The 15,269-nt window shown below is 36.8% G+C and overlaps 1 protein-coding gene across 5 annotated transcripts in view; it reads left to right on the top strand.

Annotated features, from left to right (window-relative positions):
• Positions 1-14,907, top strand: part of LOC121062886 (zinc finger RNA-binding protein-like) — a 48,291-nt gene extending 33,384 nt beyond the window's left edge. For 4 of the 5 annotated variants that reach the window (XM_040543172.1, XM_040543171.1, XM_040543174.1 and 1 more), the window contains exons 15-20: positions 2,047-2,188; positions 6,951-7,048; positions 7,872-7,967; positions 11,462-11,573; positions 11,678-11,775; positions 12,469-14,907. In XM_040543172.1, the coding sequence (XP_040399106.1) occupies positions 2,047-2,188; positions 6,951-7,048; positions 7,872-7,967; positions 11,462-11,573; positions 11,678-11,775; positions 12,469-12,648 (726 nt within the window). In that variant the 3' untranslated portion in view covers positions 12,649-14,907. Of the gene's footprint in view, positions 1-2,046; positions 2,189-6,950; positions 7,049-7,871; positions 7,968-11,461; positions 11,574-11,677; positions 11,776-12,468 lie in introns of those variants that run through there. The other variant, XR_005815719.1, reaches the window with a different exon arrangement.
• Positions 14,908-15,269: the final 362 nt, after the last annotated feature.

The following is a 15,269-nucleotide window of genomic DNA, read 5'->3' as shown; positions in this document are numbered from 1 at the left end:
CGGGGGGAAACTTAGTGACGAGAGATGAGGAAAAGGCTGAGGTGCTTAATGCCTTCTTTGCCTCAGTCTTCAGCGGCAAGACCAGTTGTTCTCTGGATACCCAGTACCCTGAGCTGGTGGAAGGGGATGGGGAGCAGAATGTGGTCCTCATAATCCAAGAGGAAATGGTTGGCGACCTGCTACAGCACTTGGATGTATGCAAGTCGATGGGGCCGGATGGGATCCACCCGAGGGTACTGAGAGAACTGGCAGAGGAGCTGGCCAAGCCGCTTTCCATCATTTATTGTCAGTCCTGGCTTTCAGGGGAGGTCCCAGTCGACTGGTGGCTAGCAAACGTGATGCCCATCTACAAGAAGGGCCGGAGGGTAGACCCGGGGAACTATAGGCCTGTTAGTTTGACCTCAGTGCCAGGGAAGCTCATGGAGCAGATTGTCTTGAGTGTCATCACACGGCACTTGCAAGGCAAGCAGGCGATCAGGCCCAGTCAGCATGGGTTTATGAAAGGCAGGTCCTGCTTGATGAACCTGATCTCCTTCTATGACAAAGTGACACGCTTAGTGGATGAGGGAAAGGCTGTGGATGTGGTCTACCTTGACTTCAGTAAGGCTTTTGACACTGTTTCCCACAGCATTCTCCTCAAGAAACTGGCTGCTCATGGCTTGGACTGGCGTACGCTTCGTTGGGTTAAAAACTGGCTGGATGGCCGGGCCCAAAGAGTTGTGGTGAATGGAGTCAAATCCAGTTGGAGGCCGGTTACTAGTGGAGTCCCCCAGGGCTCAGTACTAGGGCCAGTCCTCTTTAATATCTTTATCGATGATCTGGATGAGGGGATCCAGTGTACCCTCAGTAAGTTTGCAGAGGACACCAAGTTAGGTGCGTGTGTCGATCTGCTCGAGGGTAGGAAGGCTCTGCAGGAGGATCTGGATAGGCTGTACCGATGGGCTGAGGCCAACTGTATGAAGTTCAACAAGGCCAAGTGCCAGGTCCTGCACCTGGGGAGCAACAACCCCAAGCAGAGCTACAGGCTGGGAGATGAGTGGTTGGAAAGCTGCCTGGCAGAGAAGGACCTGGGAGTACTGGTTGATAGTCAGCTGAATATGAGCCAGCAGTGTGCTCAGGTGGCCAAGAAGGCCAACAGCATCCTGGCTTGCATAAGAAGCAGCGTGGCTAGCAGGGCTAGGGAAGTGATTGTCCCCCTGTACTCGGCTGTGGTGAGGCCGCACCCCGAGTACTGTGTTCAGTTTTGGGCCCCTCACTACAGGAAGGACATGGAGGTGCTCGAGAGAGTGCAGAGAAGGGCGATGAAGCTGGTTAGGGGTCTGGAGAACAAGTCTTATGAGGAGCGGCTGAGGGAGCTGGGGTTGTTCAGCCTGGAGAAGAGGAGGCTCAGGGGCGACCTTATCACACTCTATAGGTACCTTAAAGGAGGCTGTAGCGAGGTGGGGGTTGGTCTATTCTCTCACGTGCCTGGTGACAGGACGAGGGGGAATGGGCTAAAGTTGCTCCAGGGGAGGTTTAGGTTGGATATTAGGAAGAACTTTTTTATGGAAAGGGGTTGTTAGGCATTGGAATGGGCTGCCCAGGGAAGTGGTTGAGTCACCATCCCTGGAGGTCTTTAAAAGACGTTTAGATGTTGAGCTTAGTGATATGGTTTAGTGCAGGACTTGTTAGTGTTAGGTCAGAGGTTGGACTAGGTGATCATGGAGGTCTCTTCCAACCTAGATGATTCTGTGATTCACGTTAAGTAATTTACTTGGCGTATGAATTTCCTTTATGGGTAGTTTTCCCTTTTCTTTTGCATGTTTGGTGACTGCTTTGTATTTTCATTAATGATTTGGTAACAGTAAGTCCACAGATCTTTTTACGTCTGTATGTTTATATATATTTTTTAATTGCATATACTGTGGCTTTTATGAATACAGAGGTATCTGCTGTTTATGATTAATACTGCATTTTTGTCTTTCTGTTTAAAAAGGCTATGTTGAAGTCCATTTTCTTCTCCATACTTTTCTTGGTGCTAATAGAAATCTGTTTCCCAATATTTAGGTAATAAGTCCTGAGAAATACGATATCAAGTGTGCAGTCCCAGAAGCAGCAATAGTTTTAAATTCATGTGTGGAACCCAAAATGCAAGTTACTATCATGCTGACATCTCCAGTCATTCGGGAGGAGAACATGAGGGATGGAGGTTGGGAAGTTGTTGAAGATGTTACTTCTTTCTTATGTATTTTATATGCTTATCTATTCTGCTTAAGATGGCATTAAGGTCCTGGAAGGTAACATGCTGGCACAACTAATACCGATTGAAACCTTGTTTTTCAACAACCAGTCTCAGTAGTCAACAGTTGGTTAAAAATAAATGCTTATATGATGCATTTATTTAATTTTTTTGAAATTGTAACTTTATGTCCAACCTCAGCTTTCTGGAAAAGGTACAAACTTGACTATTTTTTCCCCTCTTATAAAATTACTTAAAAACTAGGTATTTTACAGCAAATGGCTATAAACTGGCTTTGTAGAGCAGTCTTGCCCTAAGATAAAGATTGTATCCTTTTAGAAAATCAAATCATATGGTCTTGGATTTAAACTGGATCAGTATTACCATCACTTACATGTTCCAATTAGCAGTACCACTTAAAATACACTTGCGTAATAATTTTGATGGTAATGGTGCTTCTAACCTTAAAAGACAGTGTGATTTTTTCCAGCTCTCTGAGGTTGCTTTTTGGTCTGGAGTGCTTTTTGAGTATATTTAAGCTCCTTGCATTACAGTCAGTCTTCTATCCAACCGGCGAACCCAGACTAGTACAGTAAGAAATGGCTTTGTCATTGAGCTGAAGCAGAAGGTGGAGCTTATAAATCAATTTACATTTCTGAAGTCCACAGTTTCTCTGGTGCCAGCAGTGTTGCTTTAGGGTCTGTTCTGTAACACTTTCAAAGCTCCAGAAGCTTTTAAGCCAACAAGCATGATTAATGTCTGAAGTACATTGGTTCTTTTTGTTTACGGGTCAGATAAAATTAACTTTTGTTTCCTTTTAATCCTGTATTTTCATGGTTGAAAGACATCATGGCAAACAGAGTTCTGGTGTATGACAATGAACCTACAAATAGGAAATCAGGTTATCTTAACGTTTTTCATGCAGGTTTAAAAAAAAAAAAGTGTTTATGTATGCATGTACTTGTGTATATACATATTTATATAAGCCACAGCTTTTTATTTCATCTCATCATTACATGTCCTCTAAAATACTTGAGGTTTTATACTGCATTACTAAATGTTCTGTAGCTGTGACTAGTGCATCAAAAGCAAACTGTGTTAACAGAATCATCCTATGTAATCAGAATAAATTCAAGATGCATTCTGTAGTTTGGATGACTTCTGAAGAGTATTTGAGTGCTTTGTACATGATTTTTAAGCTGCGCGTATCATACCTAGCTATAAATGCTTTGTACATTTACTGTCACACCCAACCAATACTACTTGGTTTTTGGCAATCTTAAGTGTTGCACGACTCTTGGTTTGTTTGTGCTGAATCAGACTTCGTATATTGCTTAAGTCCATAAAGAATACTTTCACTTAAAACCTTTGATTATTAAATTAGATTAATCATTAAAAGAAGTTAACCTGAAAATGTTAATTTCTTAGTGTACTGTGCAAAAGTGCAGTATTGATTCCTGCCACAATTTCAATTGAATTGTTTCTGGCCTAAAATTTTATGATGTGGACTAAAAATAAATTTCAAATGCCTACAGTTAATCCCTTAATTTATGCCTCCTAAAGGAAACAAATATGTTTTTTTTTGTCTGACCCACACTTGAGTTAAAATGATCGTTATGAGTTTATTCACTGCTGAATACAGTACTGCCTCTAGGCAAGCCAAATCGTTAGATTTCTCTTCAAGACACTGAGCAGCGTAAAATGGATCTGCAGTAAAGTTTGCTCTTGAAACAAGAAAATACAAGACTCAATTGCAAATTATTGCAGCAAAGATGGCCTTATTATGAAGACTGCTTCTTATTTGCTGTAGAGTTAACAAGTATATGTGTGTGTGTGTTTTTTCTTGCTGCAACTTCTCATGCTCTGTGTCTTACAATGGTTTAAAGTTTTCATTTTTTTTTAGCTCGCTTGGGGAACTGGTTCAGGTGATAAGGAAGGCTTTACCGGAAGAACCAATTTGAATAAAGATGAGACTGAGACTTGCACGTGGAGTAGAATTGTGTTTGATGTGTAATAATCCAATTACATGATAAAAGGCTAAAAAAAAAAAAAAAACAACACACAAATAGTGTGAAATAAAATTGTTAACCGCATAGCTACTGTTCCTTACAGTGTTGTGCATTTGACAGTTTCCCAAATCTGGTATGTTCAAAGTGATCTAACCCCTGCTGTGGAATCTTTCCTTCAGCAAACAAAGTGTACATATTTATAAACGCATATGTGTGCACATGTGTTTTTTCTATCCTTAGCTAACAGCCCCGGTCCAAAGCCTTCTAGCAGAGGGACTTGATTCCTGTCAGGGGTTGCTGCCAAGACATCGGAAGGATTTTTGACCAAGGTTTTCTAAAGCTCAGTGTCACACCTGCCATACTTTATAAAGGAGGGGGGTTTGGATGCATAGTCCTAGCATCTCCTGTTTCTTTGTGTTTGGCTTTTTTTTTTTCCTTTTAATCTTTGTCTTTCTCTTAGAATTAAGCAGTGTTCACACTAGTTTTGAAATAGTTGACTGGGTAATATGTATTTTGCATAATAAAACTTACCAAAATTAATATACCTGTTAACTTTTAATGAAGTAGTAGTGTGGACACAGCATGTATAACTGAAGATTAACCCCTTATATTTAGGCTAGTAATAAATATGTAGGGTGAGAATTCATGATTGTGTTTTGTAGATTAATTCAGTTTTGTTTTTTAGCTTTAACAGGGTGGTAGGTTAGGAGTCTGAACTTAGTTAAATAGTCTTTAAGGGGTTAGTCCTAAAATGTAAAACAGATGCAAAAATCCACAGATTAAATATTACAAGAGTTCCCTTATTTTTTTTTTTTTCAGTCAATATATTCTCTGTTCAATAGGTGCCTTGGCAACTTCTGACTTTCAGTCTTTTTTAGTTTCAAGGGTATTCATATGATTTCTATTAGTAGTAGTACACTTTAGATTGACATTTCCAGCACTAAGTGCACTTCTGTGTGCTTGCAATGTAGTAGTTTTCAGTAAAATTATTTTCCAAATTGAAGTTTTTGAGACCCAGAAGTCAAGTAATCAAAGTTTTAAATTACGTAGTGAATTATTGTGATAAAAATTTGCAGTGCACCTTTCTTGTATTGGTTTGTGTTGACTTCTTTTTGTTGTTCCTTTTTTTTTGTTTGGAGTTTTTTGATTTTGTTTTAAATGAACCACTTTAAATGTCTTCATTTGCTCTGTAAATGCTTTGTTAGTTTCTTCTTTCTACTTTAACATATGGTCCATAAGTCTGAGTATCTTTGAGAGAGATGTTCTTTGCAACTTGGTTCTTATTTTGAAATCCTTCTCTTTTTAACCCTGTGCAGAGCAATAAGAATGTCATATAAAAATGCCTAAATCTAGTACCTTAGATTAAATTCAGTTATAATACTGGAAAATTGTAGCACCGTGCTCATTTACAGCTTTTTTGCTCTCAGTATAGTGAAGTATCCTACTGTTCATTATATATTTGTATATAAGTATATGGCAGCTTCAGAGCTGTCTCTGCAGCATCCCTAAAATTTTCTCTGTTGGCCTGTTTCATAAGTCTCTCTGTTTTTTTTAATTTGGTTCTCTGACTTAACCTAAATTTGTATCTTGCTGCAATAAACCATATAGTTTCACACAGTCAATTGCTGTGAAATAAGTACCATTGAGAGGTGGCTTTTCGTTTTTTCTTATCTGGTATATTACCAGTCATGCTACCGTTTTTTTGTGTTACTAGTCACAATAACCATTTTCATAAATAATAAAATAAAGATATGTTAAAGCTGATTACTGCATCATATCCTTATAATTTTAAGTAACCTGAAAATACCGTTTCAGATTGTTCAGTGGTTCCTGTTTTGTTGATTAAACCAATTCTAAAATGATCTTGTGGTCTATTCTATTTAGCTAACAAAGCAGTCAGCTTGGTAACTTAATTAAATCATTTTCTGAATATTTAATATACGAGTTCTTCTATATTTTCTTTCAGACATTCTGCTTTTGTTTTTTTATACTATTCCTTGCTTTTCTTTTTCCTGCTGAATCTTAAGTAAAGCAGTCCCCTTTCAGATCTTTCTTTACGTCCAAAGTTATATTGGAGCACATATATTATGGGTTGAGGAATTTGAGTAAGAGGGGATACTAGAAGGTAGTGGAACTCAGTAATATTGAAGAGCATTTCAGATTCCTTTAATTAGCTTTTAAAGCAAAATCATTGCATTCTAAGGTTAAGGTATAATAAAAATAACATAATTACTAAGCATCTAGTGCTTTTGAGATTTGTTATACTTCTTTTGAAGACTAGGTCCCAAATAACAGGTAGCAGTTAAAATATGCAAGAAACTAAGATTTAATATTACTACTTGGTTAAAGTGGATTTTTGTGTTCCTTCTGTCTTGTGTTCTCTGTGCTGGTGCACTGTGTCCAACCATCCTTCCTTCCCTATTTAATTTTAGGGGATATGTATTTTTCCAGTGGTAGCTTAAATAAAGAAGCACTAAGCATTGCGTAATCTGCAATGCATTTGAAAATAACCTGAGAGCTAAAGTTTATTATGCTCTTGATCTTCATGCTGGGTTGGTACCCTAATCCTAATTGAATACCTTGTATGGAACATTTTCACTTGTTGTTCAAAGGTTTAAACTTCAAATGGCACGTGTGACATTGAAGCTACTTTCAGGAACTGTCTTGCTCACCTGGTCAAACACCCATTCCTCACTGCATTTTGCCAATTCAATCCATTTTAGATGTAACCTCGGGTATGGTGAAAGACCCACCGGACGTCTTGGACAGGCAAAAATGCCTTGACGCTCTGGCTGCTCTACGCCACGCTAAGTGGTTCCAGGTTTGGAACGTCATTTTACTTTCTTCTTGTAGCCTTATGAGAGATTAGTTCAGTTGCAATATAAATGTTTAATTGTGTGAAAACACTCAGCGTTGTTCATGCTAATAATACTTATTATTTTTCTGGTCCCTAAATTTAAATGTAGAAAGTTGAGTATGGAGGAACTGCTTTATGCAGTTAATTGCTCATTTGACATGATTTTTTTTTTTCTGGTCATTGAGAAGGCGATGTTGAAAGTTTGACTCGCTTGGGGTGATCATATGTTGTATATTTGTTATATATTCCATAAGGCTGCAGAGTAACTTTGCTTTAAATGATGGAATATGTGTTTAAAGCTTTGTGTTTAGATTTAAGACTTTTTTTCCTATTTCTTTAAGTGCATTAAGTGTAGGGAATGAAAGGTGAGAAGCAACTGTTTGGCTTAGTGACTTTGCATTCTGGCAAAGGCACGATAAAGAAACCAAACAGATTTCCTTGACCTTTCAGTCTCTATACCTATTTTTTAGACCTTTACTTCATCCTTTTTATTTCTAATATAGAAAGATACTGTATTTATTGTTATAAGTGAACATAGGTCAAAGTGTACAGGGGATCAAGAAATGTTATTCTTGTATAACCTGTGCACTTTGACTTTTACAACCTTAAATTACTAACCCTGTATAAAATACTGCTGTAAATGGCAGCTCACGGAATAAACTTGTAGAATGATTTGTATCAATCTTGTATCTGAGCTTCCATTGAACAGTGGTGTTTTAGTCTTTCAACAAGGCCTATTTGCTGTAGGTGCTGGGATTGATTAATTTGATTTTGTATTGCTCTCAAGGCTAGAGCTAATGGTCTGCAGTCCTGTGTGATTATCATACGTATTCTTCGTGACCTCTGTCAGCGTGTTCCAACCTGGTCTGATTTTCCAAGCTGGGTGAGTAATACTCTTTTTGAATGAGTCTTTTCAATACACATGGTACTACAAGTAGGGCACTGGAAAGTGTTACTGCAGTTAAATGTAAACTTTTTCAAGAAGTAATGTGCTTTTTGTGCTTGTATTTACAGGTAAAGTAGAGAGTCCCTCTAAAAACTTAATTTTCTGAAATTTAGTCATTTGGAGCTGGATTTTTTTTTTCCAAAAGAATTTTCTTGTTCTTTTGAGTTCTTTGTGCTTAGCATCCTTATTCTAGATTTTAGGTGTTGCTTTTTTAACTGTACATAAAGAAATATTTTTTTTTTTACCACCTACTGGTGGTTAGAAATTCCTTGGGTTTTACTGAAATTGATTTAAAGTGATGTCAGCTGTGCCCAGATACCTCTGTGATAACAAAAAGGTTACTTAAAGTAAAAGAAAAAATCACAGTAATTCCTGTGATTGTTAATGTGACCCTTCTCCGAGATGAAATACCACAGTACTAGTCAGTGGATGTGTCAAAATTAGTATCTTTAATCAGTGTCACTTAGAAAAAGATCTCTAGGTTCAACCCGTTTACTTCTGATAATTCCTGCAGCTGAGCATTCTTCAAACATTCCTTTTGCATTGACTGTTTTAAAAGATGCTCTTCAGGAATGTAATTTGTTTTCCAATCTGTGGACCAGCCACAATTAGTCTGAAAGAAAATTTCAGAAATGTGTGTAGATAAACTGACCGTTTTGTTTCACAAACCAAATTCTGTTGCACTATGCTGCTTCCCAGTGTAAACTTTTTGGTTTTGACAAGAGCACTAAGTTGGCATTCTTTGAATGAGAAATGTGTTAGGCTTGCAGATGATTTTATTAAATTAGTTCTGATAATATTGATTATTTCTGGAAAAAATGTAGAAAGTTATATATGTTTTTAAAGTATTAATAGTAATATATATCCTGCCAGTTTCTGTGCTACATTTCTGAAAGATGCACTGTATAAATAAAGCTTAAAAGAAGCTAGAAAAGTGTGTAACTGTCCTCTTAATTATCACTGTGATGCTGAGTTGCCAAAGAATAAAAACTGGAGTGCTTGCAGGAAAGCACCCTTATAACTCTTGCAACACACATGAAGATGAAGAACAAAGAACGTTGTTTCTTCTTTGTCACATTGTCTGTTCTAAGGCACATCTGAAAGGGAATAGAGGTGTGTGTCAAGTCTAGCTGCATCTCGGCTCTCTACAAGAGTGCTCTCTGGTTTGCTGAATTGATTTTTGACAATGCTGGGATGCATTGTCAGTGACATGGATCAGCACTGAAGTCTGTGTAGTCAGTTGTTCTTCTGGTCTATTGGCAAAGTCTTACTTGACAAAAGCAGTGGCAGAATGAAAATTTGTGATTTTAAATATCTGTAATTTCTGCTAGTCACAGGTGGAATTTCAGATAGAAGAAACAGACTTTTCTGAATATAGAACTTCTCTTGACCTGTGTGCTAGAAGCCTGTCACAAGCCAAGGAGCTTTTCAAAAAGAGCCTAAGTGTTTGTAATAGTAGAAAATAGTAGGAAGTTTAAACACAATTAGTAGTGCCCTCCCTATATACCTAAAAATAAAAACTAAATTGGAAGAATTTTGTCAATTTCCTACAAGTTGGAAGTAATGATTATTCAAGGTTGATTTTTCTGACATGAAATCCAGCATTTCATGCACACAAACACCAGGTCATTGTCCTGGGCTAGGAATGAGCATCCTTACTGAAGAATTGTAATCAACACTGCCTATAGTTACTGCATGCATCAGAATAGGCATTTACTCTTAGTGAAAATAAAAGGCAACGTTTGAAAAAGTGTAAATTCAGAGGAAGGGGGGAAAAAAGACATTGTTTGAAAATGAAACTTGCAAATGAAGTGGTAGTGAAACATCTTAATGCTGAAACAGCTAAGGAAAGCTATTCCTTACTATTGCAAATCTTTTTTACAGTCTATTGAAAAAATGTCTAATAAAAGGAAACAATGGAAATAGTCACAGAGGAAAAAACAGTATTTAAAATACACCTTTTTAAACCGTCATTTAAAATTTTTTGATGTGTACATTTTTGAAAATCTGTTGATTGATAAGATTTTTTTACGCTTGTTTATCATCTGAGTTAGTGTTAGGCTACATCCAGGAAAAAAAAAAGTGAGCTTCAGTTTTGTTAATCTGAGGAACTAGTAATCATTTAGACTAAACTTCAAACAAAAGACCATTATATTTTTGATGATTTGTGTTCTTATAGAAAAAACAATATATTTTTTGTCATATTCTTTTACTCTTATTAGATACACTGTGTGCTGTTTATTCATCTGGCTGCCAGGTTTAGATAACCCATCATTTTTCATGCGTTCCCAAAAAATTGTTGGACAAATTGGTTACCTGCATATGTATAGTTACTAATGTATAAATTTCTAATAAATAAATAAAATAAAAATAATAATTAAAAAAAAACGTTTGGGCAATCTGGGATGAGAAGAGGCATGTCTGTATTGGTACCCAGTGTTAATCTTGCACCAGTCTTTTTTTAATTCACTTTTACAAAATACGCTTTTTTTTTTTTTCCCATTTTAACTGAAATTGTTCTGTGATGTTCTTCAAAATTTCTATGTCAAAAGTTGTTGAGTGAACCTAATGAGGTTCAACAAGGCCAAGTTGCAGGATGCTGCACCTGGGTCAGGGCAATCCCAGACGTGTACAGACTGGGAGAAGAACCCATTGAGAGCAGCCCTGCGGAGGAGGACTTGGGAGTTCTGGTGGACGAAAGGCTTGACATGAGCCAGCAGTGCATGCTTGCAGCCCAGAAGGCCAACTGCATCCTGGGCTGCATCAACAGAGGAGTGGCCAGCAGGTCGAGGGAGGGGATTGTCCCCCTCTTCTCTGCCCTTGTGAGGCCCCACTTGGAGTACTGCATCCAGGTCTGGAGCCCCCATCACAAGAAGGATGTTGATCTGTTAGAACGGGTCCAGAGGAGGGCTACAAAGATGATCAGAGGGCTGGAGCACCTCTCCTATGAAGAAAGGCTGAGAGAGCTGGGGCTGTTCAGCCTACAGAAGAGAAGGCTCCAGGGTGACCTCATTGCAACCTTTCAGTACTTGAAGGGGGCTTATAAAAAACATGGAGAACAACTCTTTGCTCAGTCGGATAATGACAGGACGAGGGGGAATGGTTTTAAACTAAAAGAGAGGAGATTTACATTAGAGGTTAGGAGGAAATTCTTCACTCAGAGGGTGGTGAGGCACTGGAACAGGCTGTCCAGAGGTTGTGGATGCCCCATCCCTGGAGGTGTTCAAGACCAGGTTAGATAAGGCCCTGGGCAACCTGGTCTTAGTGGGTGGCATCCGTGCCTATGGCAGGGGGGTTGGAACTAGATGGTCTTTAAGGTCCTTTCCAACCCAAACCATTCTATGAAAAGTTCTGTATTGAACAACAGTAGTGGCTTTTTTCTGTTTCAATCAGTCTTCTGAATTAACTGGATTTTGTTATTGTTGTTACAGGCTATGGAGTTGCTTGTGGAAAAAGCAATCAGCAGTGCTACTGGACCACAGAGTCCTGGGGATGCACTTAGAAGAGTTTTTGAGTGTATATCTTCAGGAATCATCCTTAAAGGCAAGTTGAATTTGATCAATGTACTTATGCTGAAGTAATATAAAATATATAGTCTTGGTCAAAATAAGGTAGAGATGTTCTACTAATTAGCCTAACCATTCTAGGTGGTCCTGGCCTTCTGGACCCTTGTGAGAAAGATCCTTTTGATACACTTGCTGTAATGACAGATCAGCAACGAGAAGATATTACTTCAAGTGCACAGGTAAGGGAAAGTATGTGTAACATAACTAAAGTTGAAGACATTTGTGGTTTTTTTTTTTTTTGAATGAGGCTATATGGATATGAATTTTCCTTTCTTATAAGAACATAGTCCATTTTTTTAGATGATGAGCCTTAAGCTAGGCAATGAAAATGTCGCAGGAGAGGATGCGGAGCAGTGTTATGTTTTGCACTGAAATAAATGTGACAAGTTTGGAACGTTCCTTTCTATATATATCCATAAGGATGCTCTGTCTACAGTAGTATTCTATTAGATTTAAAATGTTGTTGGAACTTAAGACCATACAAATAAATTTGTTTAAATTTTAATATGTATTGTTTCTGTTCATAGTATTGATCACTCATGCTTGCAGCTGAATAGCTCACTGTCTCTACGTGTTCATTTGATCCTTTTGCCAAAGATTACTAGCATGTAATGGGATGTGTGAAAAGCCTTGGCTGCTTCAGTTGCAAGTCCAGCAGTTAAAACATATTATTTTGAAGCTGAGATGCTGGACTTTGTACAGAGATAGCAAATGTAACCTGCATATATTACTGTGTTGATGTTGTGGGAAGGAAGAGGATGGATAGTAAGAGCTAAGGATGATATCTTACACCACTTCTCTGTTGTTTGACAAAATACTCTAAATTGACATTTGTTTCTAACTGAAATATCTTCTTTCTACCCTTTTTGTAGTTTGCATTGAGACTCCTTGCATTCCGTCAAATACACAAAGTTTTAGGAATGGATCCATTACCACAGATGAATCAACGCTTCAACATCCATAACAATCGTAAAAGGAGAAGGGACAGTGATGGTGTTGATGGATTTGAAGCAGAGGGGAAAAAAGACAAAAAAGATTATGATAACTTTTAAAAAAAAAAAAAAGTTTTTCATTTATGCTAAGATTGAAGGTGATAAAAAGTCCATTTGTTGCCTTGCTTTTACTTCATAATAATGTCTGTTTAAAACATCCAAAACCAACTTGGGAATTAGAACAACCTAGCTTTTCTGTGAGATTCTGAACATTGTAATGGATGTGCTGTATCAGACAAATTATGAATGGAAAGACTACAAATGGAAACTGTCATTGGGGGGAAAATAGTTTGATTTTTTCCCCCTCATTGCGTTTCCTTTAAATGTATTGCTAACTTCAGTAACTTTTCTTCTTTTTTGACCTTTTTTATTAACAAGTGTTTTGTCTTATCTTGACTGTATTTAATGCAGCATTTGTGCTTCTGTTGCTATGTGTATTTTGACATTTTATTTAGAAGTTTTTTTTGTTTGCCCTTGACACTAGTTGTATAAGTTACTTTGTGTTAGATAGTATAAACTGTTCCTCTCCCAATTAATATTTTACAGAACTTTTTTTTTGTAAAGTGAGACTGCAGGATTATGCTTTTTTTCCCTAAATGTGAAGGGGTTACAACAGAATTAGCCTGCCATTTGAGTGCTCAGAATTAAATGTTTTTGCCAATCTTGTGGCATTTGTCATCTTAGTGTGATATAACAGTTTAATTAAAACAAATTTGTGTTAATCTAATCAAGTTTGCTGTTAGTTGTGCATTAGCAATATAAAAGCTAATATATACAGTATGGTCTTGCAACAGTTTTAAAGCAGCTACATAACTGATCAAAGTTTAGCATGATTTTGTTTTTAATAGAAGGGCTTTTAAAACTATCATTTTAGGTTAAATGCGTAGTTCTTTGTATGATAGACTTTGTGACATAGCAAGGCCAAAAAATAACTTTCTGAATTTCTTAACATATAAGCAGAAACGGGCATTTCCTATTTGGACAAAGTTAGTCATTCTTTTCAATCAGCTTTGTCAATATAATATTAATGCTTCTTAGACCTTAAAAATAGATGTTTGTCATATCAGTGCCTGTAAGGTTATTCCTTATAGCTATTCCTGTATAAAATTTCTGTGACTTTTTTTCAATAAATCAAAATTTAAAAGTGAAGTATTACTAAAAGAAGGTTATCAAAGAAAAAAAAAACAAAAAAAAATATTTGATGTGGCCATAGTGTATGCTTATGTCTCTTTCAAAAAGCTAAATATAGCAGTGGTGTAAGTAAAGTTACATCATACTGTTGATGTATGCTCTGGTACGCAGGTGTGATTTATTGTAACAGCACTAAAGTGGAACACTCAAAAGCTAAAATTTATTAAATGACTTAAATTCATTATACACTGGAAACTGAAGTTTCACTTATTCTGTTCAATGTGTATTACGCTTTGTTGCAAACCCATAAAACACATAGATAACATAGACTAACATTCTGGTATCTACTTAATCACTGGCTGTATGAGAGCATCAGACATCACAAAGATCATTTGTCATTTCACAGAATTGTAGGGATTGGAAGTGACCTAAAGAGATCATCGGGTCCAACCCCCCTGCCAAACCATTTCTGATACCATTTATTAAAAACTTCTGTTCCCGTTTGTGGTATAATTTATCTTTGACCTTTTTAATAAAATAAGTTTTGGAGTAGGGGGATACTTTTGTCTTGCAACACCTACTGCTAACAGCATGGGTCTATACAGTGCAAATAAAATATTTTAGAAAATAGAGGGAGTCTTAAAGAAAAATTTTAATAGTGTTCTTCAAGCATCAGAGTGCAATTTTAAAAGGAGTGAATATTAATGGTTAGCAAATAAAGAGAAAGCAATCTCATTAAGAAAAACTTTTTAAATAATTTCAGTGTCAGAAATACAATAATTAGTGTGTGCTTTAAAGTGACTAAAAAAAAATTTACAGTAGTTTCTGTTGTCCAGCCTTGAGGCATAGCTTCCAAGCACATGCTTGTTCTTAGTTTTTTGTTTTTTTTAAAGAGGAGTGTCTTGCTGCCATGGTGTCTAGTTAGCCATTACTATTTATTTTGAATGCTACAGGTGCTATTCATGTGGCTAGTTTAACTCCATACAAAAGTTTTTCCTCATAAAGCTAAAACTTGTCAAAACTTGTCTATTCAGGCATGTGACCCTCAAATTTAGGATTAAAAAGGTCAAAGATGTAGTTTGGATTTCCTGTATTTTTGTTCTGCTGGCTTTTATCTCTTAACTAGTTTCTGGATCTTTTGAAATATTGTATACTTAAAGTGATTCCACATTAAACATGAAGCTGTGACTGTGATTTTTGTGCTGTGTGGTGAAGAGTGAATTTCAGTTTGTTGCTGTTTTTCCTGCCCATTTTAACGGGCTGTTTTAACTAGGTAACTCCTGGCTCTGTCAAAGCTAAGGAGAGTGGAAAAACAACACTTTAAAAAGTAAAGCGATAGTTTTGACTTTTAAATATTACATTGTGTGCTTATGAAGACAAAACTTCCATTTTCTTTATTTTTTTCTCTGAAGGCTGTAAGCCAAAGAGTTTTCTAGCCCAAAAGGCTACAAATTAAATTTCTTCTGATAGATTATTTTATAAATCTTCTCAAGAGTTTATTTTTTTTATTCAGCGTGGTCTTTCTCAGCCTTTTTTGAATGAAACAGCTA

This window comes from Cygnus olor (genome assembly GCF_009769625.2).
Source record: "Cygnus olor isolate bCygOlo1 chromosome W unlocalized genomic scaffold, bCygOlo1.pri.v2 SUPER_W1, whole genome shotgun sequence".
NCBI classification, from domain to species: domain Eukaryota; kingdom Metazoa; phylum Chordata; class Aves; order Anseriformes; family Anatidae; genus Cygnus; species Cygnus olor.
The sequence above is the reverse complement of the archived record's forward strand: the minus strand, read 5'-3'. Positions and strand labels throughout refer to the sequence as shown.